This window comes from Bombus vosnesenskii, unplaced genomic scaffold (assembly GCF_011952255.1).
Source record: "Bombus vosnesenskii isolate JDL3184/JDL3185 unplaced genomic scaffold, Bvos_JDL3184-5_v1.1 scf7180000016274, whole genome shotgun sequence".
Classification (NCBI taxonomy): Eukaryota; Metazoa; Arthropoda; class Insecta; order Hymenoptera; family Apidae; genus Bombus; species Bombus vosnesenskii.
In genome coordinates, this window is record NW_022884343.1 from 3100038 (window position 1) to 3124861 (window position 24824).

Below are 24824 nucleotides of genomic sequence, written 5' to 3' on the forward strand. Positions count from 1 at the left end.
ATTATATATATTCTACAAATGCATATAATATGTAAAAATATCCATAATATGCAATAGATGAAACAAATTTCCATTTATATTTCTATTTCCTTATTTATGCCCACAAAAATATAAAAATGCATTAAAATCCACAGTCTATTAATAAAGTATCAATTGTAAAGAAATAAATATGCCATTAATTATATACATTTATTAGTTTATAAAGTTATCTTTGTTATTCTTTCAAACTTAATTTTAATAAAAAGTTTTTATAAATGTTTCACTTAATAAAAAGCAAAATTAATAATAGGTCACTTTATCTACTTTTCATTTATGAAAAGATTGTATCACTGAAATAAAGTATATATATATATATATATATATATATATATAGAATTATATATATGTATATAAGGAAGAAATATAGTTATAAAATATTAATTTATTTATTGGTTAAATTTATATTTTATGTAATTCAGGAAACCATACTCTGCCCAACGAGTAGAGTCGCCCAGTACTCATAATAAAAATCTGAGGAGCACTAAATTCTAATATCTGATTTAAAATACATTAGAACATAGTAAGCTACGTTTTCGAATATTAATAAAGTATTAGTTAAAGATATAGTATTGATTAAAGAGACATTTAGCGAAAAAGTGTAATCGAATTTCACTGAAAATGTTTTATGAACTACTGAAACTACTAAATCAGTATATTATCCTATCTACTTTTGATTTATAAAAAATATGTTGTTTATCTTATGACAGTATATATATAGGATATAAATATAATTATAGAATATTGATTTTCTCTGAAGATTAAATTTATACTTTACGTAATACAAGAGACGAACATACGCGCTTTAAATGGCTTCATGGGAAAAATGTAAAAACAGTACTAAATACGAATAATTTTTATTTATATATCAAATACATAATATCATAAGTTACTAGCAAATTCATTTGCCTTACAAATACATTTTATAGGTTAGGTTTTATCAAAATATTACCGTTAGAAATTGATGGGTTTAGGAACGCGAAGAACTTCAGTTCTTTTACGTTCAGCCATAGAACAGAAAGGTATTGTCATTTTTACTTCAAATAAAATCAGAGAACATCCGGCTGTTTATTATTAATAGTAAATAAGTTTCGGTATAATTATATCGATTAATTACTGCACAATAACACGAATTTAATATTATCGTCGATAATATAACATGCTTTATAATTAGAATATACGAGTGTAACGCTGTTTTGTTTACTACTCTTCCTGTATATAAAATAATTTAGACAACTGTAAAACTTAATATTTTATTATATATATTAGTGCTGTAAGAATGTATGTTTTGTATTTAGTTTCTTTTTAATTAAAAATTATTTTATATATTTCTCTTTTTTTACTATGATAAATTTGGTTATGTCACGTTGTAACTGTAAATTTGACAATTTTTATTTTCAGTACAAAATGGCCAAATCTAAGGAGAAGAAAAGCAAAAGTGCTATTAACGAGGTTGTCACTCGTGAATATACAGTGAATCTCCACAAACGTCTCCACGGAGTTGGATTTAAAAAACGTGCTCCACGAGCTATCAAAGAAATTCGCAAATTTGCTGAAAAACAAATGGGAACTCCAGATGTGAGGATTGATACACGACTCAACAAACAACTGTGGTCTAAGGGAATCAGGTAAATTTTATATATTTCTGAGTTTGATTTAATTTGTAACTATTTATGATTGAACTGTCACTGTCTGAATTTTTTGATATTTTATATTATTAATTTGCATTGTATATTTCTAGAAATGTACCATTCAGAGTTCGTGTACGATTGAGCAGAAGAAGAAATGATGATGAAGATTCTGCAAACAAATTGTACACCCTTGTTACGTACATACCAGTTGCTTCTTTCAAAGGTTTACAGACAGAAAATGTTGATGCAAGCCAAGATTGATTTGTTTCTGATTAATAAATAAGTTTTCATCAATCTTTGACTTTATAATTATTTCAATATTCCCTTGTTTATTTCACACTCAATAGTTTTTATTATTTTTTAACGTTCAACTTCTTTAATGTACTTAGGATATTAATATTAGAAATGATACTACTCACTTACCCAATCTAGCACATTTTACAAAGTCTATATTTAACATCAGAATCAGAGATATTAAAGATAAATTAATTTTAAAATCCTACGTTAAGTTAGAATAATTTAAAATTTTAAATGGTTCAAATATAAAAATTTTCTGCGATCTGATATTGTCGATTATCGATACATATCGACAACAATGTCACTATATATACTTCCCACGCTGTAATGTTCCTAGCCAATTCTTACTGTAATTTGCTATAAGATAGTGATATTTCGAGCATCCTATGGTAATCATAGTTAGTGTAAGTTTTATCATAGTCGAGGAACTTCAGGAAAGTTTATTATTCGTATGGATTCTGGCATTACGATACTGTATTACGGCTCGAATAGTGTACGTTCTGAAATAGGAGCAGTGAGTGTAAGTAATATCAAGTGATCATACGAAGGCGCGCTAACAATATTTCTTTCTCTCTCGTTTCTCTATTAATTTTATTGAGTCCTAGGTAGATAATTGACTTGATCTTTGTTTATACTTATGCTGACATGAGTCGGTGATCATTTATTAAAATGCAAAGTACGAATCCACTAATGTCGCTTTATTTACAAGAGTGTCGGCATCTTTTTTTTTTCTTTCATTTTAATTCGCCGGCTCACAGTTTTATCAAAGTATTCTTAGTAGTTTTATTTCGATGCTCTCGAGCTGTTTGTGTAATCAAAGCGTCGCGTCTCATCGAGGCTGCATTTGCATTCAATAACTTCAGATAATAAGCCTATTGTTTATTGTAGCATGCAAAACGCAGCCAACATGTGCGTAAACGCATATAGTTAAAGAGAAATAAATTTTTGTATGCTTATGATTTACGACTTGGTTTGGGCGCTATAATTATTCGCTCCGATTAATTCGATTCGGTTTGTCAATGATCGATCACGCGGCTACTTTTTATCAAATAAATCGCGCACATAATTAAGTCTGTGGGAACGGATGTGACTCCGTGAAGAAAGAATTTCGTTCCCACATTTCTTTTTTACTTTTACCGTACATTATTATCGTATGATCCTTCCTCTAACCGGTACACCTTAGTTATAAGTTATAATTTTTCTATAAAAGAAAGAAAAAAATTGTATTAAGAAATAAAAAAACAAAATTTCTATTTAGCTTTTATTCATTTTTTTTTTATAAATTTTTTTCCGCATAATAATATAAATATAGATTGAAACTTATTATATACTAATATTTTATGCAATTATTTTTTGTATAAGCATATTCTATGCTATATACAATATTAAAAATTTGTGTATTTTCTATATACTATTTCTTTTTCTTGTTTCTTATCCTTTCCTCTATTATTCTAACTGTTTTATTAACATGTCCCATTAAACACATATATCATACATAATACAATGTTTAAATAAATTCTTTAAGAATACTATACTAACAAATGTATCTTGCATTTTTTATTTTCTTTCTTCATACAATTTTTTATTGCACAATTTTTTATATATTTTTTAATTTTTCTTTTTCTAATTATTCAGTAGTTTATAATGGAAGGAGGTGGAGTACTTACAGCAGAACGCAGTCCTGCACGTGCGAATCTGCATGTAGCTTTCAGTGAAAAGGGTGAGGTAAAGGAACGCAGGGAAAAATTCTTAACAGCCAAGTATGGCTCTCATCAGATGTCTCTTATCCGTAAAAGACTTGCAGTTGAAATGTGGCTCTTTGATGAGCTAGAAAAACTATATGAATCAGTTGTAAGTTTAAAATTAATCTCTTTGTAACTAGAAGTTATTACATAGATATAAATTATTTATCAATTTTCGTTCATTGACAGAATGAAAATGGTAAAAATCGGGAAGTTGAAATAGATATAGATGAACTTCTTGATATGGACAGTGATGATCATAGACGAAGATTTTTGCAGGTATGTATTTGTACATTAGATTAGATGGTTGTTATCAAAGCTGATATACATTAATTATTGCTATTGTTTTATTTTGTTGTTATAGGAGTTACTGGTTGATACAAAGAAACCACCACATGATGTAAATGTAAGTGCAGCTCCTAAGCTTGTCTTGATAAATTTGCAATTATTTGTTGTAACAATATTCTTTCTCCTAAAATTTAATACTTTGTGACTAATATATACCTGAAAATAATATCTAGTATTTTTAATGAATTAATAAGCTCGATTATAGTGGACCTATGGTTCTAGAGGAATAATTTGATTGATAAACTGGGGCCTTGTTACTAACGGAAGTTCATCTCTTTATTTATATGTTTCAGAAATTCATTAACGATTTACTTGAAAAAGCTAAAACACTTTGAAGAACTTCCGTGTTCTTCTTAACACTTACGTGTTTGCAAGGACTTTTTTGAAGCATGAACAAATTTGCTCAGATTTTGGGACGAGTCAAAGACATATTCAAGCCTTAAATGAGTCGCGCGCATACGTGACATAAATGCCAATTTATCATTATACTTGGATCGAACATAATGGGGAAAAGAAAATGAAAAAAAATCTAATCCATCAAATGACTCTGCACATTTTTATTCTAGCGTATATTATTTCATATTGAAATCGTAAGCATTAGTATCTGACTTATCTCAGTACAACGGCTAACTTTGTTAGTTATTTATGTGCGCATCGCATATCAAGTAATAAATCTCACAGTACACGGAACTGCCTTGCTGTACGATCCATCCAGTGTGATGTATAGTAGAAAACGTTTGTTCTTCTACACTCTAGTTTTGTATGCATTCTATACTCCATTGTTCGTAGTAATATTTATGTTATTAGGGGATAATTAACTAACAAAGATACTTCCAAAACACTGTAACTATATGAAATAATTTCTATGCATATCCTAAGTTCATTGAATTGTCATAACTGAGGATATGATTGGGTTTGAAACGATTAATATTTTTTATGTTGTAGCAAATTAATACAAACTTTTTTTTATTTATTGTAGAAGATACTTTAAGGGGGCAGATATGCAAAATTTCGCATCGAATGCTTGTATGAATTTAAGGGGAAAAAAAAAAAAGAAACGAAAAAAAAATGATGGAATCTGTTTGATAATATAATAAAAGCGTGTATGTTTCAGATGATATTATCACTGGCATAGTAATAATTAAAACGTGGAAATGACACCTATCGTTGCTCCAGTACCGAATCAGTATTGAAAATTATCGTGAAGCAGAAATTAACTCTGCCGTAAGTTTGTCATTTTCCTCCTCTTTTCTTTTGGATAATTGTTGATTGAAATTTTTCAAAGTTCTTGTTAAGTCGTTAATAAAAAAAAGGAAAAAAATGAAGGGAAAACCATAAAAACATTCCTACATTTAGAAAGATATTAAATTCTTTATATTGTAACGACGATGTAGTGATGATTTTTTTAAATTACTTTGTTACTTATATAATCATGTTGTTAATTTTCAAGATTTTAAATTTCTATTTATAGACGTGTTATACTCGTTTAAATGATCGGTCGATCATCTTTAATGAATCTTTAATAGATCAATTCGCGTATTTGTCTCGAAAAAGAAAGAACAAATGGAACGAATGTACAAGTCCTCTGTTCTGACGGCCTCGTTTGGATAAAATAATTGTAAATGCGTAGAATTATTCGTGTATATCTATATGTAGTACAAATTAGCGTTTGTGTTATGAAAAAAGAAAAAAAAATAATTCACCGTCGCAACAGAGTGCAATCATAGGTGACATTTATACGATTTACCGACAGTCATTTAACATACGAGCTATTGTGTAAAATGTATCCACAGTTACTGTAAAAGAGGAAGGGAGTGAATTTAACGCAAACTTCCGGATAACCCAAAGGATCTCTTGCACCGATGTATCTCGCATTAATTACTTAAAACCAAAAATGAAAAAAAAAAGACTGCACAAGTGGAATTTACCTTCCTCTTAGACACCATATATTATAATATAGATGCGTACAGAAATCACAGTAAGTGGCAAAACAGGATGGATAAGATGGATATATTATTGAAGATCGAATACACAGTATCGGATGTTGAACGGGGAACCAAAAAGTTTTCTGTTTATGCTGGACAAAAACGTAAAAAGCAATACCTATATGATGTGATTACTTAAAAATATATATTCATGTGAAAGAAAAAGGAAAGAAATGGCTAGAAGAACTTTGTGGCTACCTCGTACGCCATATTTCTAGTGCTATTAATCCCCATTCAAAGAACAGAAAAAAAGAAGAAAACGTGGAGAAACAAGAATGATTTTATCCAAGCAAAGACTTAGTAAATCACTATCATTTTACGAGATATATTTGAGTGTACAGAGATTCACAACTGCCATTTGTTTTTTGGCAAAAATGTGATCTTTGTAGACTTGATCTGAGGGCATAGAGAAATGTGTTTAGAATATCTTTCTACTCACCCATCCTTCAAACAAAAAAAATATACTTCCATTTAGGTGAATAACGTGTAATTAAAGGAGAAAAAAAGGTCTTGTCACTCAATTATATATATTTAAAACTTTATACGACAAAATATATGTGAATGTGTAATTAAGATTAGGGAAGTAAAAAACAAAAGTACTATACAATAAACCTTGATCTCATAATAAAACGGTGCAATCGTGACGTGTTCGTTCACTTTTGATCAAGTGGAGTCATATGACTATATGACACACATTTTAGCGATTGATTTTTATGTCGAACGAAGACGTCAGAATCCAATCAGAGTTTATTGTACTAGAAACGATACAATCAATTGGTGCACTTGTGATTTAGTGTTGTACAACGGTATGCGACCTTCGATAGAATTATGTTCATCGAATCGGCACGTAAAACGGAGAAGAGGAAAAAATACAAGAAGATTATGAAGTTTTTAAATTTTATCACCAGAAAACAATGTCGCTGTAGAAACCGGCTCCTTTGTTCTTTCGTCCTGCGTTATAAAATAAAAACGTGGATCAAGTGCTTTGCGTGTAATGCTCGTTGGCATGTGAAGAATGTTTCGTAATATATATGTATCGTTCCGGCTTCGTGTCTTTAAAAAAAGAAAGGCGTAGGGAACTTGTGTGTAATTGGTATGATGCGATTTCAACGTTATTTTCTCGGTGAGTCGTTTTTTGCAAGAAATGCGTGGAATACATTAATGTCTCGAAGAAAAAGAAGAAAACACGATGAAAGACGAAAATTTATATCCGTAAAATGGCACTGGAATTTCTCATCCTCGTGTGAATGTCTTGGAATGTTAATATTGTAATACTGAATCAAATTAATCCATAATACTCTTAAGTAAGAGGGGAAAGCACTTTTACACTGACGAAATAAAATTGAAACTTCCGCGATGAAAAAAAAAAAAAAAATAGCTAAAGAATAAGAAATTTAGGACTCTTGTTCCTTACGTTTTAAATTGGCGATATTGCCGTTTCCACGAGGAAACCATATTTTGCATCAACATGTACTGATTATGTAAGAGATTGTATTTACTTGCACAAACAAAATAAGAATTGGATAACAGAAAAATTTATGGCTCGCTTCTTTCCTTTTCTTTCACCCAATGAACTAATTACAGTATTCAATATTAATAAATTGGAAATTTATTACTTCACAATTATAAGCGCAGGTTACACTAAAAAGACTAATTTTTTTTTTTTAGTGAGGTGCGAAAGAATACTTAATATCTTTTTTAATCTTTCATTAAAAATTAAAAAAAATCAAGAAAAGAAATGAAATCTTAACTGCAGTAATTACATTATTGTACTGAAAATATTTATTCATCAATATGGAATTCAGTTTAAAATGGTTTCAGCGAGTTATATCAAAGGTTTATTCGTTATATTATACAGAAGTTTCTCGCATTTATAGTGTGCGGTAGCTGATTGCGATACACATCCTCATAGAAAAGACTTCTGAAAAACTAGCTTGAATAAAGATATACGAGATCGATATACGTATTCGTACTAAATAAATTTGTTATCCATGAGATTCCTCTATGATTACTATACATCATTTCTTATTCGTAAAAATATGTCACTCGTACTATAATGTCACAGCGACACTGCATTGTGAATGAAGCGTAAGACACGTTAATCGATCGATTTTGCAATTGGAACAAGAGAAAAATTTATATAAATACTTTACATACAGTATGCGAAGTAATTATGTTAAAAGGACAATCTATGGAGGATGGAAATAAATTAACATATCTGTTTTCAAATCCTTCAACATCTCATCGCTTAACTGGAATAAATTACTAACAAAGATTTTAAGCAATGATCATTATGAGATAAGATATATGTTAATCAATCTTTTACTTTGTCTGCTATAATTACTTTATTCATTGTTCTAAAATATTCAGCTTTTGATTAAGATAAAATTGAAATAATTAACTGAAGTGATATTATCAGTTTCACATTTTGTAATACGAATTTAATAAATAAGAAATTTTGTCTAAACAAATACTTTATTAATAACTTTTTTAATAATTTCTTTTGTTCGATATAATTACTTCGTACACTGTAGCGAAGCCTCTTCGATTATACTTATGAATTTCTTATACCGAGCGCCTGTTCCAATTCTGCGCGTTTCTGTTGAACCTTCGTGTAGAAATATCTACACACTGCTTCCTGCGCCCATGGTTGATAATAGAATTCTGCTCTGCGTTCTTCTTCTGGGTTGCCAACAACGTCTATCATGGTCTTCAAATCCCTCGTTTGCGAGATAATCCATTTGTTGATGAACTGCTGAGGATCTTTAGCGAAACTCAAGAAGAACTCTCGGTTCGTTTTTAACTGGTTGATCGTTTCGACCGTTTCATGGATTTTATTGTCGAGGCTCTGGATTTCTTGTTGACTTGCAGTCGATAACAGGAAGTTGTTCATCTGTGTTTTTAACGTATCGTCAACTTCCACGTCTATGTCGTAACACGCAGTCTGTTTCGTTTCTGTACCTAATTTAGAATGTGATAGAACAAATGGTTATTTTTTGTTTTTGCAAATCTTGGAATATGGTGTGCACTTCTTAATTATTATTGGAGGATCCTTTTGCAAACTCATATTTTTGAGAATATAATTACAAAATACAGGCTCGGCAGAAAATTGTTTTGCCTATCAAGTATTATAGAAAGCACCATACTTTGGATATATTATACATTTTCTCACACTATGTGCATTCTGTGTAATTTCACACTTTCAAGTTTCCTATAGATGCATACAAATCCGCACTCTAATTATTATTGATAGGTACCTTCGACGCTAATAACGTGATTGATTACGATCGGGTCTGGAGGATGGAGCAACGGATTTAAACGCTGTGGTATTTCCGCGAATTTCATCCTTGAGCAGGCAAATATTTGTTCGAGATATTTATCACAGTTTATGAATTCCCTCTCATGACTGTCTTGAAGCTTGTGTGTCTTTATGTACTGCCAAAGAGCAGAGATGATAACAGGTCGCGTTTGGGTATGTACACCTAGAAGTCGGGCTAATCTAGGATCTAGCTTAAACTGCAACCAAAAAATTTCTGTTAAATTCTAACTTAGCTTACATTTATTTTATTCATTAATAAGGATGTATAAGAACCAGAGGATGTCAAACTGGGAAAATTTAATTAACTTAAATTAAAGTAGTCAGAGCAATTAGAATGTTAAGCATTTTTAATTTTACAAATCTTAGTACATCCCTTTTATTTAAAAGAAATGTTACCTGTAAGGGTTGATAGTCGAGAAGCAAGAGAATAGTGCATCGAACATTTTTATCTCCAGGTCTTTTCACTTGGAAACCATCAGTTTCTTGTGTTGTCAATGTACGGTGCCATTCAACCAAGTGATTGTCAGGCCCATATAGATCTTTATCCAATTCTATAACTAGACTTTTAAAAAAGGAAGAGAATTTCCTTTTTACCTAAAAATCGTTGTAATATAAATGAATTATCCTTTGTTTTCAGATGAGCTATTGTTTTCTTTTCTAAGAATAAACTGATTTTTACTTTATTAGGATCATTTTTCGTATCGTCTAACAGTCGTCCCTCGACTCTAAGTTCCCAGGATGCAACTGAACCTTCTTCACCCTCGCCAGCCTCTTTCGCCGGGTAGAACGTATTTGAAATAAATATTCGCAATTTTCTTTTCTGTTTCATTGGGCGTTTCAGTGCTTCTTGTATATCAAGTCGCTTTCTCATTATGGTCGCGTCTAATTTCCTCTCAAATGCAAGTAAGTCCATATAAGCCTGAGATTCAGGCACTAAATCGCGCACTTTTTGTGGCAATATCTTGTCTGCTAGCTTTTTCTTCTTCTTGGACGTGGAATGTGAAAAATCACTGTTCCAAAAATACCTATATGAGTTTGTGTAAAAATCATAGATTCAAAAATCAATAAACCAATTTTTAAGCTTATGAAATGCAGTGAAGTTCCTGGTGAATTCAGTGAATGGTTTCTTTTTAACATTTTGATGATGACAAATAAATTAATAATTTAATAATCAAGTAACCAAATTGATAAAAAATTAATTGACATATTGCTTTTTGAAATGTGCAAAATCATAGATACTAAAAGCTAGTTTATTCCAACAAAAACAATTAGTTAATACATTGTATAATGCAATGAGTTAATGAGCAAAGTAATACAAAATATGGACGCAAAATTAAATAAAAGCATGCAGTGTTAGTGTACTTACGGTTTCTGTTGTGACATAGGAATACGTTGATCTGCGCTCCTTTTTCCAACAGGTGGAGTCGGCATAGGCCCTTGACGCATGTTCGAATATGGTTGATTGGCTCTTATTATACTGGCTGGTCCGGGACCTGCATTAGCCATTTGTGGAGGAGGAGTAAATCCGGATCTCTGCTGCATCTATATAAAAATTAACTTAGAAGTTCCTTACTGTTTCAGTTAATTCAGTTATCTTAATTCTTATATACTTACAGGAAAATTTGGGCTAGAATACTGCCGTAAATTAGGAGGTACAGATGATGCAGCATACCTTTGTGGTGGAGGGCCATTATTTCCTGTATTTGGTACAGGAAACCTTTGTGCCATGTTTCTTTGGTGATAATTCTACTGATTGAAATCAACAAACGTTTCACTCATACAAATATTGTTGTACGGTTTACAATAAACAAAAGAATTTAAATGAAACTTTATCAAACTTTATTCTACAGCAAAGTCACACAAATTGCTATCAAAATATACAATATTTTATTACATAAGAAAGTTTATTTATGTCCCTTGTACATAAAATTACTTATTTTTATACACAGAAATAAAAAGACAATGCTTTTTCAATAAACACTCCGGCTTTTCTGTCAAACTAGTGCAACTAGAAAACAAAAACATAACCTGAAAAAGCGTACCTAATTACAACTCTACTTAAGTCGCAATTAATCGTGTTATTTTTCTAAGTATCGTAACATTGTTAACAAAATGGTAAATTTCATAAAACAATCGGTAAAAAGATAAAGAAGATGAATATCGAAAAGCTGAATTAGAACTTTTCCGTCAGAATTGAGTGCATTTTTGCATCACAACACAGTTGCACTTGGAACGTTTCAAACTGCAATGTTCTATGGCTTGATGTGAATCAAAGTATGAAAAGAGAAAAAAAGAACGACGAACAAGTGAAACGAATTTGGCAAATAATTGAAAAACAACCTACGCCTTCAAAATTTCTTTCCGCTTTCCTCCAGGTTTAATAAGTTCTCGAAAAGCGGCAGATTATGGGGGAATAATTTTTCTGATTCATGAGAGGGCGCCACCATCTGTACCGTCTGCAGGGATTTTTTAAACTTAATTTTTAATTTGCTAAGGACCTGTTTTTGTATTATAAGGTAACTTAGTTTAAAATATTGTAGAATTACGCTAAAAGCATTTTTTTAAATCTTTCATGACTTTGTTTATTTCCTCTAATTGTTTACTAAAGACCTTCTAATTTCCAATACAGAATTATAGAATAATGAAACTATAATATGAACTTTAACGCATTTCAAGTATTATTAACAACTTACTTTACAAAATTCTGTCAAAAAAGTACTTAATTATTTCATTATTCACTGTTTTCATGTAAGCTAAAGTAGTTAGATGAGAATATATTTCTACGTGATAAAATATCGATTATTAGTTTTGTTCTTTTATATGAATTTTTAGAATAAAATAATAGTAAATTTCTTTAAAAAGTAATTTAATAAATTTCCTATATATAAAATTTCCAAATCCTTTAACTGTGTAATAACATTCTGAATTTCTTGTAACATTGAATAAGTCAATTAAAAGATAGTAATAATAGAATACCTTGAATACCACCTGCGCACGCGGATTCTCATGAAAACAATAATTAATCATGAGACGCGTGGGGATTTAATCCCGGATGATTACGCGTTTAAATCGTAAAACGCGCTCAAATTAAAGTGGGATTAGGTGTCGACAATTATGGCACGGCCACTCAAGTTACAAAATGGTCGTTAGGAACGATAATGATTTTCGATTTGATCACGTGTTCGAAATAACCGAAATTATCAGATTTCGACGAAAATTTTGCTCGTTGACAACGAAGAGGGGAAATGGAAATACGCAAGATGCCGCGATTATATTTAAATCTGAGTCAGTAGCCAGCGATTTCGCCAGTGAAGAATCTTCCATATCGTTGGAATAAGAGTTACGTTGATTACGCAATTCTCCGTTATCGCGAATAAAAATCCCCATAGGAAACAGCTTTAGGAATATATTTAAGCTTAGACTAGAAATGGCAATGTCTCGTGATTTTTTTTTCTTGAAAACTACAGATACTGGCTACATTAAATTTTGTGCATTCATTCACACGTATTTCAAGATATATATATATATTTCTTTTATTGAGATAATAATTTCAAATTTCAAATGATGATTTAAAAAATACATAAAATATAAAACATTCTGTAATTATGTTAGTTTGAGATAAATGACGTAGCTTGTTTCTATTTACATACTTACACTATGTTTGTTATTTTTTTTTTTAAAAAGAATGGATTTCTTTTTAGGTTTGAATTTTAAATAATTCTTTTATAAGAGCGCCATCTTAAATAAGAATTTTTAAATTGCCCGTCTTTTGGCGGGCTTTCATCCTCAATCTGTTGGCTCTTCACGTGAATTCAAAAAGTGGATCAACGTAATAATAACTCGACCCATATGACGGCTGGTTATTTAAAGAAAAAACCTCTGATACTCTTTGCGCAATCGAATTTCCTTTTTCCCGTTTTTTGTCGAATATTTGGAGCGTAGAATGCAGCGAAGGAGTGCGTTTGAGTAACAACATGGCGACTTATAGACGAAAGTCGAGGAACAGAATATGGAACGAAGTAAAGATCGTATTTTTCGTTAAAATGACAAGTTTATAAGTCAGTTAATAGGAAATTTGAAATAATTGCGGCTTTTATTATCGAAATGAAAGATGATAAAGTCTTAAATCTTTTACTTTCCAGCGCAACATTAACGAAAATAAAGCTCGGCTTCAACTTTAATTTAATTCTATATTGGAATTTTCATTTGCGGTATGTAACAGCTTTTTAATTTAATTTGGAATTGAAATTCTGTATAGTATCTTTCTTAGAAATTAATTTAAGTTTAGATTTATTTACAAAATTTGCATCTATTGGCAACTATAATCTACCTACTATGTTTCATATGTAGTTACTTATTTATTATAGTATCAAGTAGCTAAGTTTAATAAGAGTAGCTATTAAAATCGTGGAAAGGAAGCAACACAGTGAATAAGTAATACGACCAAGAAAGCGGAAGGAGAACTGTCTAGAATTAGTCAGCCTCTCAATCCATCACCACCCACCGCAGTCCACAGTGCGCTTCCACCGAAATGGAGCAAATAAAATACATCAGCAATAAGAGAAACATTATTACGATCTAGTGGAGAATTTTACAAGCAACAAAATTTCAGCACTTTCGACAAATTAGTTATATTATGTTCGGTTAATTATTATAACACTTTCTGATATCGTACAGTATGCATAATTTCAGAATTTATGACACACCAATCTTGAAAGTTAGACTACTAAAAAGCTACAATTTATTTCAGTTCAGCCAATGCTCAATTTCAAAGTTATTTATAATTTATTCCAATTCAGAAGCAGGTAAACAAGCATACGGTTCACCTATCTCCAAATTCCTAAAGCTCTTTCCCAAGTTGCTAAACCACCTTTAATCGCCTACGTGATACAAATGCCTGAATTTGCGTCGTGCAAATCTCGAAATCTACTCTACGGAAATTCCAAAATTCGCGACGAATCAGCAAATATGAAACCACGAAAAGGACTACAATTTATAGAAACTCCGATTCACGACCAAGTACACAAACGAGTAGGTAATCCCATCTGCACTTGCACAAGTTGCAAAACCATCCTAATCTTCTGCCTCTTGCAGCTTCCAGCGCGTGATCACTTGCTGCGACCTCACCTACTCCACTGTAATACAACGACTATATACAAGTTACTGGATCAAATTTACCTAACTCGAACGCATGATTTTTCCAATGCTGTCGCACGTGGAACAACTATCGCGTGTATCGTGGAGTCGCAGCTTGGCAGTGGCGATTTTGGAAATTCTACGTCCAAGTGAATAAGCCGCTAATATTAGATCGTCGAAAACTGCGGAAAGCACGTACTCCTACACTGGTAAACATAGATACATGGACACGTACGTGGCGTCGTCATTTTCGAAACACACGAGGTCTGCAGCCGAGGTGTTGGACAGTTTCCTCCAAAGCGTGGGCCGTGTTCCCGCCATCTTCGTCCACTATAAGAGGGATCGGCTCTAGGACCAAGCATTTCAGTCCTCTTCGACAAGCACCGCAAAGCACGAGGATGGCTCTCGAACGACAAGTGCGCGCCAAGGTATGAGCTCGAGGATTTTCGTGCATCGTACGTTCGTTTCGTGAAGAATCCGGAAACATTTTGCCTTGTGCGAGATCGTTGCAACTTTATTTCGCTCAGTCGCATCCTGCCAACTCTGCTGTGAATCCATCCATCGTGAATATTCCGCTCGTCCCTGCTACCCTTTCCAACAATCCTTGCGTGTTTTGTAAATCTTCCGACTCGTACGAGACAAATTCTTAAATTCGTGCGATGCAAATGTGTAAAATCGTTTCACGCAAGCCTATGAATTTGTCTCGTGCGAGCTTCTGCGTTTCAAAGGGTTGCGCTGAGCTTTGGAGCTTTGTGAATCTCGTAATCGATATCGGTGACCACGGATGGGAAGATTCATGGGTTTCGATGTTTAAAATTGCTCGTTCTTTGGATTTGACAAGTGTTCTCCAGAAAATTCTTTTTCCGCGAAATTTCGAAGGATTTCACGTGGATGGTTCGTCAGTGATCTGTATAAGTTTCGAGAAAGATATCCTCGCGGTATTTATCGGAACTTTTCGGGAATTATACAGCCGATGTATTTTAGGAAAAATTCCCAGTTCGAAGATGATTTATTTTTTAACTCTGTACTTGTTTAACGATAGTTCGCGAAAACAGTGATTTCATCCGATTGTCTCGTTGCAGATCGCTGCAAAGCGTAACCCAGAGCAGGAAAAAGAGGCCCAAGAATGGATCGAGTCGATTTTGGGCAAGAAATTCCCACCAGGTGAAGCCTTCGAAGATGTCCTCAAGGATGGACAGGTGTTGTGCCATCTGATGAACAAGATCTCCCCTGGATCCGTCGCCAAGATCAATAGCAGCGGTGGTCAATTCAAAATGATGGAAAATATCAACTCGTAAGTCTATTTTGCAAATCACCTAAAAGTGAATCTAGAATAAGTTTGAATCTTTGAAGATGCAAGAACACATACGCAGGAAAATTGATAAAATATCCAAAGTATGATGCTGTTTGCGATATTTAATAGACAAAACATTTTGCCTCTGCTGTAAGTTCCTCTTTCTTTTGAATGATATTGACAAAAGTACTAATTTGTATAAATATCTGCAGTTTGAACTGTATCGATAAAACGAGATGAAACTATCAGCTTCTTACTATCAGGTTCCAGAAAGCTTTGAAAGAGTACGGCGTGAACGACGTTGACGTGTTCCAAACGGTCGACTTGTGGGAGAAGAAAGACATCGCACAGGTGGTAACGACCCTCTTTGCTCTTGGTCGTACGGTAAGTTTAGTGAAAAAACCGGATCAATGGTATTGAATAGGCGCGTAGCCTAATTATGCAATCGAGTGGATTATTTAGTTTAATTCCATGCCACCTACAATCTCTAATTTCCAATCGTCCCAGTGTCTAACTTCTGTAACGAAATACAATATTTTAGCTTGACCTCGATAATCGGTTTCCACGTTACTTTCATCCTTTGATTATTCCACGAAAAGTTTCGCTAAATTGCAAATAAAATCTTCCCCACAGACGTACAAGCATCCAGAATGGAAAGGACCATACCTGGGACCTAAACCTGCTGAGGAATGCAAACGCGAGTTCACGGAGGAACAATTGCGCGCCGGTGAGACGATGATCGGTCTGCAGGCCGGTTCCAACAAAGGTGCCACCCAATCTGGCCAAAGTATCGGCGCCACCCGCAAGATCCTCTTAGGAAAGTGAATCAACGCGATATCAACAGGTTTAGATTAAAGAAAATTTATACTTTGTATGTACCATGTATATAAATATATATATTATGTATTTATTTTGTATTTTGTAATTAAATAATATATATAATATATATTTGTTATTTAACAAAGAACTGGTTGTATCTATCCTCGCCCTTATTAGGTCATTGCCGCGTGTCGTTTCGTCATTCGAAATTTTCCAAGGTTTCTAGAGTATTCTCGAGGCTGGTGTAAAAATACTACAAACGTGACGGTGGCCGTTGCGGATCGACGTTTTTAAAGCGGCTGCCAGTGTTTTATAGAAACATCAACGTCCAGATCCTCGTCTTTTTCGTCTCTGAATACCGCCAATTCCCGAATTATCGCGATTATTTTCGAAACTTCAACTTCACTGGGACCTCGTTCCTCCGAGTCTCTACGTTCGTCCTTGTCTTTGTCGTCACTGACTCGTTTCAATTTCATTTCGATCGATGATTCGATTCGATCGATGTTGCGTTGATCGCGCGAAATAAAAGATAAAAAAAGGGGGGAAAAAAGGACGAAGGATAAAAATTTCCAGACAACGAGGACCTCGTTCCTGCGAGTGTCTACGTTCGTCCTTGTCTTTGTCGTCACTGACTCGTTTCAATTTCATTTCGATCGATGATTCGATTCGATCGATGTTGCGTTGATCGCGCGAAATAAAAGATAAAAAAAGGGGGGAAAAAAGGACGAAGGATAAAAATTTTCAGACAACGGGGACCTCGTTCCTCCGAGTGTCTACGTTCGTCCTTGTCTTTGTCGTCACTGACTCGTTTCAATTTCATTTCGATCGATGATTCGATTCGATCGATGTTGCGTTGATCGCGCGAAATAAAAGATAAAAAAAGGGGAAAAAGTAGGACGAAGGATAGAAATTTTCAGACGACAGAAATCACAGAGACCTCGTGCTCCAGCATTTCTAGATTCGTTTCTGTCGTCACTGGTGCGTTTAATCGATGATTAAATTCGATCAACGTTAAGTTGAATGAGAAACAACGTCGGAAAAAAGAAACAAAGGGAAGATAGAAGGAATTTTGAAGAATAGTGGAGAAACGAGAGAATTCTGGCAAATCGCGTGACCACATTCTCACAGTATAATTAGAACGCTGGAAATAAAAATACACCGGTGCTCGAAGGTTACGATGATTTACAGAAAGTCTAGACTCTTGTGTTCCTAATAGAAAGAGAAGCAAATAAACGAACGACTGCATTCTATTGGGGTTAAGTCAGAACATTCATATAGGAGTTTGTTAATGGGCAGAAACAACGAGATTTATTAAAAACGTCGTATTATCTGTTGAAGTGTAGATGCATCTTGTAGTTGGCGAATTTGTAAGAAATTTCTCTGTTGTCGTTTCGATTCTGAATGGCTGGCGCGTGTGTACACCGAATGTTTGACCAAGACGAATGTTTAACAGTGTTTGAACTGGTTTCATACATCCGTTGTTCTGGCAAATGCAGCCACAATCCTTGTTTTACAGATGCAATTAGACTCAGGCTATCGTATTCGATAAAAACTTTGCTTCTACTCGATAGAAGCTAAACTCGTTACGAGCAACTGAATTTTTGAAGAATTTATGTAGTTTGTATTAGGTTGGCAACTAAGTGATTGCGGATCTTCTCATTAGGTGGTAATGACAAAATCCGCAATCACTTAGTTGCCAACACATGATATTGTAAATTAGACATTTCGAGGTTAGGGGATAACTGAAAGCTTCAGATATCGATTTCGAGTATCGAGAAATTCTCCTATTCGGAAGATTTCGAAATATTCGAAATGTCTTTAATTTAAAAATCGCGAAAGTTTCAGAGTAGAAATTTAAAAGTTCGAGATCTCGTAAAAATGTCTAGTTTGAAATTTGCAAATACAATTTTCGAACCTAAATACCTAGAAACTTTCGTCTCGAAACTGAAAGGTTGGAAGAATCGGTGGATCGCAGACCTAAAATTTACGACGATATTTGTTCGGGCAAATCTTCGCTACCAAGACAAACTATTTCCAACTTAATCCCAAAACACCCACGTATTACGAGAATAATAATAATAATAATGAAAAAGATTTTCTGACGATAAACAACAGGTGGAAGTAAATTGAAATCACAACGAGACGTGTTGGCTTTCGACTTCGAGACGACACGAAAATAGTGATATTGTAATTAGCATTGTGTATAGCGGTTGTAGACACATCTGCCGCGAGATTCGAGAGTTTGCCACGGCCTTCGACGTAACAGGCCGGTCTAAAATTATTTTCGTTTATTCCAGATGCGCGAATCTACGCCGCACAATTCTGGAAAAGCGGCGAAGGAACGTCTTCCATCATCGTTTCTAATATCCTTTGACAGTCTCGACCATTTTGCGTTCAGCGACAGCTTTAACGATTCAATCACGAATAATTAAACCTATCGGTTATGAAATGAGGACTCGAGATTGGCGACATCTATGTATCAGCTGCACCAGACTCCGTGGGTATAGCGGTGTTATTTACAGAAGGAAAAATTATTGTTCACTGCCAACTATAAACGTTTGAAAATCTGTTGCATAATTCGTTTCTCAGGTAAAAATCGTGGTGTGTTTTTAATTTTCTAAACGATAGACGAAGAATGATTTGGTGTCTTCCGTAGTTCTACGTATTAATTTTACAGGACTTCTCGAGCGATAGAAATTAATTAGAACTTAATTTTTAGCCTAGGATGCGAAATTTGAAATTTGAAAAAGCCCGCGCGCGCTATTCGACTTGTATTATAAAAATGTATAGAGCATTCCTCGCAAGCGGAACTTAATTATTCTTCACTATGGTTTAGGTTAGGATTACGAATTTTAGTGTAGATAGATTGTAGAAAATTTGACGCAGCAGATATTTCGTTTGAAAGAATTTTTTAGATTCGGCGTCGTATAGAATTCTATAGAGGATTCCTTGCAAAGAGAATTTAATTCTCTTTGGCTGTAGCTTAGGTTAGGTTTTGAAATCTCGTTGTAAAAAATTCCAGGAATTTTAAAACCACCATTTCGGCGCTCTTGAAAATTGTATAGAGCATTCTTCTTGGAAGGAGAATTTCATTTCTTTTGGCCAGTTTTTGGTTGGAATTATAAAGTTTCAGAATAAAGGATTCCAGAAGATTCAAAATTAAAAGCTCTTGATTTAAAATTCAGAATCTAATTTTAGATCGATTGAAGGGGGATGACTGTTGGAATTGAATTGGAATTTTGGAGGCGGGAAAATGTAATATTCTGGTGAATTATGCAGACAAATTGACGTGGATAAGTATAATAAATCTTGTGGATAAAGATAGGAATCGTATCATGGTTAGGTGCGAATGTAATCACATGTATTTATAACAGACACCTTTAAAGGACTTTCATTTGGTCCATTTGTTGCATTTCTAAATTTAAATTGTAAAATCATAAAGAGGAAATAAAAGAAAAAAAATAAAAATAATGTACAACATTTTAAATAAGATATAAAACAAGTTGACGTGGTCTTATTTTATCTTAGCATGCCCCTCTACTTGTTTATCATATTATTATTGTTACTATTGCTACAATTATATGCAAGAAGCGTATTTTTCCACAAGTAAACAACTTTATTTGCTATAATCTTGATTGTCGTCACAGATTCTAGCATCATAGAAAATTTGGAAACTATTTTCTCCTGTAAATTAATTTTTTCATTAAAAATTAATTTTGTGTAAAAATCTAATCTTTATAATTACATACAAAAAGAAAAAGACGACGAATATTGCTTTTTGTGCAAAATATCAGGCGAATATCAATAGTATAAAATTACATTAGTAATTTAATTGGAATGTATGTTTAATTGCAATGGTAATATTATTTTTACCATCGTATGGTCTATGAAAGTGTTTACATTCGTTTCAAGAAGATGGCACTACGTAGCGGATAGCGGAGTTGCAAAAATATCGTAGTTTAGGCGTAATTGCGAGTAGATGACTCTACATCAACTATATGTGTATTTCATATTCTGATATTGAAATTACAACAATAAAAAGCATTCCCAGATAAAAAGTACAAAGACGAATGACTTGAAACGACGTGTTTGCAAAAATTGTATCTTTTAATTGTTCTGTATTTAAAAATTTTTATTTTTTGATTAACAAGATACTGAAATTAATAATTGCTGAAATGTTTTTCCAAATAAACTGTACAACAAAGAATTAACCATTGAACAACACATTTTAAAAAATTTTACCTGTTCAATTAAAAAAAGCGCTACTGGCGGCAGTACAGTAGTATTTATTGCACCATCCGTACATTTCAATGTTTTTGAGTGTAACACATAGACATAGATGCTAGTAATTTTCAATTATTAATTTTATTAATTGATAATCCAGATTTGAAAAAGAAATCTAAATTAAATTAACCTGGCATTCTGATTCAGTTGGCCTCCATATTGAAAGAAAAGAAACGGAAGGGACCTACAAATGGCGCGATTTTACTTTCAAATATCAAGACACCGTCTTAAATCTTTCATCTTTGAAACTCATCTCATTTCCTGGAACGATATACAAACACGAGAACGTTTCAAGCGTTCCTGAACGTTTCAAGTGGTATGCACGAAGTTGACAGGAGAGGGTAAACAGGTTTGATTGAAAAATGGCCAACTAACCTCGAAATGAGACTGTCGCGACTTGTAACTTTTTCTTGGTGGTGAACGTGAAATAAAATGAAACGAAGTTGAGCAGGGTAGGAAACTTGGACTCAGGAATAGACATGATCGAGGTAGTCGTTCTCATTTCTTACATACTTGGCGTGAGAAGCAACTGTGCCTTTTGATATGGCGCCAGCCATAGTCGTAGCATCCGGCACCAGGATTTAATTTAAAACCCTTTCCTACCGGTATTCTTCAAGATGCAGAGAGTTAATTTGAGTGATTTCGTATTAAATTTCTACAACTCGTCTCTTACTAAATTTCCCAATTTACAAATCTTGGCAACGATTGGTTACGCGATGCGCGATTTAAATATTGTAGTGATCTAAGGAGATTGTAAACAATGTACCAACAATATATTTAGCTACTACGTTTAAATAAAACGATGCGAGGGTGAGACAATTTTGGATACTGTCGAAAAAAATTGGGGGAAATTTTAATTAGTTGGATGTCGGTTCGTTTAATTCTACCAGGGGAGGAAAATTTCTCCTCGATCGCAACAGAGTTATTGCGAAAAATCTAGATCGTCAAACTTGAAAATTTGAACTTTTGGATTCGTGGTTTTGGAAATTCGAAATTTCCTGGACCTTAATTTGAAAATTTGAAAGTTTGATAATTTGAAATTTGGATTAAAATTTGAGAACTGGAATTTTTCGATTTAGAGTTTGAAAATTTGAATACAATATTTATGTTTAAAAATAACGAATTATTGCTTATCGAGATGTTTAACTCTCGCGTTATTAATTCAAAGTTACTTTAAAATAATGGTTGCTGTAGTCGAGGTTTTTGACGTGCAAGATAGTAGTTAACGAGGATCACCTCGCTCGTTTTTCATGCCAACTATGGTACATTATTCCTGAATTCATGTTACACCGCGTATGCAATTCCTGGCATTTGCAGGACGTTCAGAAACTGCATATGACATTCGAATCTCTCGGATGACATATTCATATTTCAACAGGCGAAATGGCGGGCCAACTTCTCGGTTTCTTTGTTTCTCGAAATTTCTTTGAATCGAAACTACGTTCTAGTTTCGACAAATCATTATATAAACTTGCTTGATATTAGTAAACAAATGGCTACAGTACTCTTCAAAATTGAAAAATCGCAAAAGTTCATGGTTAAAAATGCATCTTCCAAGGAGCCAAATATTCTTTATTCTAATATCATAAAGACTGTTTGTGTAACAGAAACCTAACCTCAATCTAATCTGTCACTGATATTAATTAAGATTGGCTCCAGAAACGTTACAATAGTCTTAAAAGTCCTGAAACTCTAACTGCAAATATTAAAAAATCATTTCTAAAGGACAACCCTATATTTCCAGCAAAGTTAAGTCCACGCAACCGAGGTCGCGGTGTTATTTCGTCACGCGACCGCGGCTTGCGTAACGCGTTCGCGAGAGTGTCCAGAGCGATTCGCGTGCGACCGAGTCATTATGTCACTCTAATGTAACAAGTGAGCGGACTTGGAATTGGCAGCCAGAGGGGGGAATTATTAAATCGGTTATGCAGAGGAGTCGAGGTGGTATATTTCAGCTTAGGTTACCTTGAAAAATATTTGTCAGCGTGAGCCCGTGCGTTCGCGCGCTCGTTGTTACGGCTACATGAAAAACTGGGCCGGCTGCCTAACTTCTAGTCTGCCTTTCTATTATCGGATCCCTATCAGATATCATCATTATTGAGGAAACTTTATTGGCCACCGAAATATCCGCGGCCGCGAAATAAATTGTCGCACGTGCGACAAGGGCCGACTAATCTGTTTTGTCACGTTTAACGAATGCGTTAATGAGCGATTAACGAGCGGTGAGTCGGTTGAGGAATCGACCCTAGACGTTAAGAGATTAACACAGAGATTTGTGTTGTGTCTTTGATTAGGATAGATTACTGAACATGAATGGAGGTTAGGAATAAAAGTATGTTAAGATAGATTTTAAACGTTGCTTTGTAAAAATTCTCAACATACTTTTATTTACTATTTACTATTGTTTACCTTTTTTTATTATTATTTTTTTTTTGCGTTGAGTCAGGAATTATGACGAGGTTAGGTTAGGTTCGGATTACAAAAGTTTCGGATAAAGTCTCATTGAAGATGTCATATCGAGTCTGGGTTGGGAGAAAAAATAGGTTATGTTAGATTTTAAATGCTGCTTTCTGGAGAATTTCATTAAATAGGAATCATGATGTGGTTAAGTTAGGTTAGGATTAAAAAGGTTCGGGAAGAATTCTTATCGGAAATATCACATTGCAGTAGATCTGGGCTAACGAAAAGGGTGAGGGAATATCTTTCTTTATGTCCTAACGATCAATAATTAATATTTCCAAAATAGAGTATCATTTAATAGAACATGGCTACATCAATTCGAATTAACGATTCATATGTGAAACCGAGCGATTAATTCGGCGAACGTTACATCGCAAAAGCTGATGAACAATGGCAGGTAATTAAGCTAGATGTTCGACGTGTGGCGGCCGCAACAAAGTGTGCGAAATTGCATCAAAATTAGGATGCTGACTGTGTCATTGGAAAATGGAATTGAAGATTATCCAAGTAATATTGGCAGAGTAGTTTCTAGTGAATAATGAATCTCTATATTTAACTACGTACGAGTAAGCGCGTAAACATAAGGAATAGAGCTTTCTTTGATGACAATTATCTCGACAAATAATGCGTCATTTTTTTCCTTTCAAGGAAGTACCGAGACGTATAAAATGATCGATATTATAGAAATTACAGTAACAGTTCAGTGGCACATTGCAGCCAAATTTCTTACATAAATTCTCCAGCGCGATAAATTCGATCAGCCAAAATTCGATGGCGAATGGGTCGCATATTTCACTGTGATTGATAGGCAACGGGCTACCGGAAACTGCGTCGTAAATCTTCCAATAATTAACTCCCGTGAGCTGTACCAGATTTCTTGTCGCCCTGCAAAGTGTTTCCACGATTCGATCCTTTTCTTTTTTTTATATCGTAACTATTACATCGAATTTCTGGATTCCTAGATTTTTGAAGAATTAAATAATAATAATTTTGATTTCGTTAATTGACACTGAGACAATTTTTTAAAGGTATTCTGACAAGATTTGAGATTTCCATTTTTTGGAATATGCTGGATTAAAGTGTTTATTCTAGGAATTTCAAGTATTTTGATATGACATTGTTGCAGCGAACAAACAGGAAGAAAGCGAAATCTTAAGGATTTAAGAAAATTGTTTACGTGGAATGCACGAGAATACTGTGGCCAACTATCTTGTTCTAGCCAAGATAGAGTTCGTGAATCACCAGTTTGCGAAATGTATAATTCGTCACTAATCATTGTGTCTCGATTCTACTTTTAACAACCGCGAAGTAACACTTCGCCTTCGCAGACTCTTGGGTGTTTGAAACTGTGCATCTACTTTAAACTTATCTCGAGTTACTATTATTATAGTTATTCGAACCTAATCTATATCCACCTCTGTTCAAACTTACGCAAATCTACCTTAAACCTAATTCAAACTTTGCCAAATTTTG

General features: G+C 33.6%; 5 protein-coding genes across 9 annotated transcripts; 4 read left to right on the top strand and 1 right to left on the bottom strand.

Moving 5' to 3' along the window:
• Nucleotides 1-950: 950 nt before the first annotated feature.
• LOC117242321 (60S ribosomal protein L31) lies at nt 951-1962 on the top strand. The gene is made up of 3 exons (XM_033508878.1): nt 951-1058; nt 1438-1664; nt 1778-1962. The coding sequence occupies exons 2-3, from the start codon at nt 1444-1446 to the stop codon at nt 1926-1928; spliced, it is 372 nt and encodes a 123-aa protein (XP_033364769.1). The 5' UTR covers nt 951-1058; nt 1438-1443; the 3' UTR covers nt 1929-1962.
• Nucleotides 1963-2381: 419 nt separating this feature from the next.
• On the top strand, nt 2382-7574 carry LOC117242320 (protein phosphatase 1 regulatory subunit 14B). Of its 2 annotated transcripts, none has more exons than XM_033508877.1 (5): nt 2382-2484; nt 3600-3815; nt 3896-3985; nt 4071-4112; nt 5169-7574. In XM_033508877.1, the coding sequence occupies exons 2-5, from the start codon at nt 3609-3611 to the stop codon at nt 5187-5189; spliced, it is 360 nt and encodes a 119-aa protein (XP_033364768.1). In that variant the 5' UTR covers nt 2382-2484; nt 3600-3608; the 3' UTR covers nt 5190-7574. The 2 variants fall into 2 exon arrangements, with proteins under 2 accessions (XP_033364768.1, XP_033364766.1); XM_033508875.1 differs by having other exon boundaries at nt 4348-7417.
• Nucleotides 7575-7803: 229 nt separating this feature from the next.
• On the bottom strand, nt 7804-11814 carry LOC117242317 (brahma-associated protein of 60 kDa). 4 transcript variants are annotated; one of them, XM_033508873.1, is made up of 7 exons: nt 11703-11814; nt 10973-11104; nt 10725-10900; nt 10038-10368; nt 9755-9952; nt 9297-9555; nt 7804-9000 (listed from the first exon to the last, which is right to left on the bottom strand). In XM_033508873.1, exons 2-7 carry the CDS (start codon nt 11084-11086, stop codon nt 8594-8596), a joined length of 1485 nt encoding a protein of 494 aa, XP_033364764.1. In that variant the 5' UTR covers nt 11087-11104; nt 11703-11814; the 3' UTR covers nt 7804-8593. The 4 variants fall into 4 exon arrangements, with proteins under 4 accessions (XP_033364764.1, XP_033364761.1, XP_033364762.1 ...); XM_033508870.1 differs by having other exon boundaries at nt 10038-10383; XM_033508871.1 differs by having other exon boundaries at nt 10038-10383; nt 10973-11107; nt 11703-11797.
• Nucleotides 11815-13656: 1842 nt separating this feature from the next.
• Nucleotides 13657-14676, top strand: LOC117242322. The gene is made up of 2 exons (XM_033508879.1): nt 13657-14389; nt 14453-14676. The coding sequence occupies exons 1-2, from the start codon at nt 14252-14254 to the stop codon at nt 14645-14647; spliced, it is 333 nt and encodes a 110-aa protein (XP_033364770.1). The 5' UTR covers nt 13657-14251; the 3' UTR covers nt 14648-14676.
• Nucleotides 14677-14728: 52 nt separating this feature from the next.
• On the top strand, nt 14729-16752 carry LOC117242319 (muscle-specific protein 20). The gene is made up of 4 exons (XM_033508874.1): nt 14729-14922; nt 15577-15788; nt 16052-16172; nt 16422-16752. The coding sequence occupies exons 1-4, from the start codon at nt 14893-14895 to the stop codon at nt 16611-16613; spliced, it is 555 nt and encodes a 184-aa protein (XP_033364765.1). The 5' UTR covers nt 14729-14892; the 3' UTR covers nt 16614-16752.
• The last annotated feature ends 8072 nt before the right edge of the window (nt 16753-24824 follow it).

What these genes read in the sequence shown, in the direction of transcription:
- LOC117242321 (XM_033508878.1), top strand. Translation starts at nt 1,444, where the DNA reads ATGGCCAAATCTAAGGAGAAGAAAAGCAAAAGTGCTATTAACGAGGTT. An exon ending in CTGTGGTCTAAGGGAATCAG is followed by an intron (nt 1,665 to 1,777) that starts GTAAATTTTATA and finishes GTATATTTCTAG; the next exon opens with AAATGTACCATTCAGAGTTC.
- LOC117242320 (XM_033508875.1), top strand. Translation starts at nt 3,609, where the DNA reads ATGGAAGGAGGTGGAGTACTTACAGCAGAACGCAGTCCTGCACGTGCG. An exon ending in ATAGACGAAGATTTTTGCAG is followed by an intron (nt 3,986 to 4,070) that starts GTATGTATTTGT and finishes TTGTTGTTATAG; the next exon opens with GAGTTACTGGTTGATACAAA. An exon ending in AACCACCACATGATGTAAAT is followed by an intron (nt 4,113 to 4,347) that starts GTAAGTGCAGCT and finishes TATATGTTTCAG; the next exon opens with AAATTCATTAACGATTTACT.
- LOC117242317 (XM_033508870.1), bottom strand. Translation starts at nt 11,086, where the DNA reads ATGGCACAAAGGTTTCCTGTACCAAATACAGGAAATAATGGCCCTCCA. An exon ending in CCTATGTCACAACAGAAACC is followed by an intron (nt 10,384 to 10,724) that starts GTAAGTACACTA and finishes AAACTCATATAG; the next exon opens with GTATTTTTGGAACAGTGATT. An exon ending in TCGACTATCAACCCTTACAG is followed by an intron (nt 9,556 to 9,754) that starts GTAACATTTCTT and finishes TTTTGGTTGCAG; the next exon opens with TTTAAGCTAGATCCTAGATT.
- LOC117242322 (XM_033508879.1), top strand. Translation starts at nt 14,252, where the DNA reads ATGCCTGAATTTGCGTCGTGCAAATCTCGAAATCTACTCTACGGAAAT. An exon ending in ACGACCAAGTACACAAACGA is followed by an intron (nt 14,390 to 14,452) that starts GTAGGTAATCCC and finishes TGCCTCTTGCAG; the next exon opens with CTTCCAGCGCGTGATCACTT.
- LOC117242319 (XM_033508874.1), top strand. Translation starts at nt 14,893, where the DNA reads ATGGCTCTCGAACGACAAGTGCGCGCCAAG. An exon ending in AACGACAAGTGCGCGCCAAG is followed by an intron (nt 14,923 to 15,576) that starts GTATGAGCTCGA and finishes GTCTCGTTGCAG; the next exon opens with ATCGCTGCAAAGCGTAACCC. An exon ending in TCTTTGCTCTTGGTCGTACG is followed by an intron (nt 16,173 to 16,421) that starts GTAAGTTTAGTG and finishes TCTTCCCCACAG; the next exon opens with ACGTACAAGCATCCAGAATG.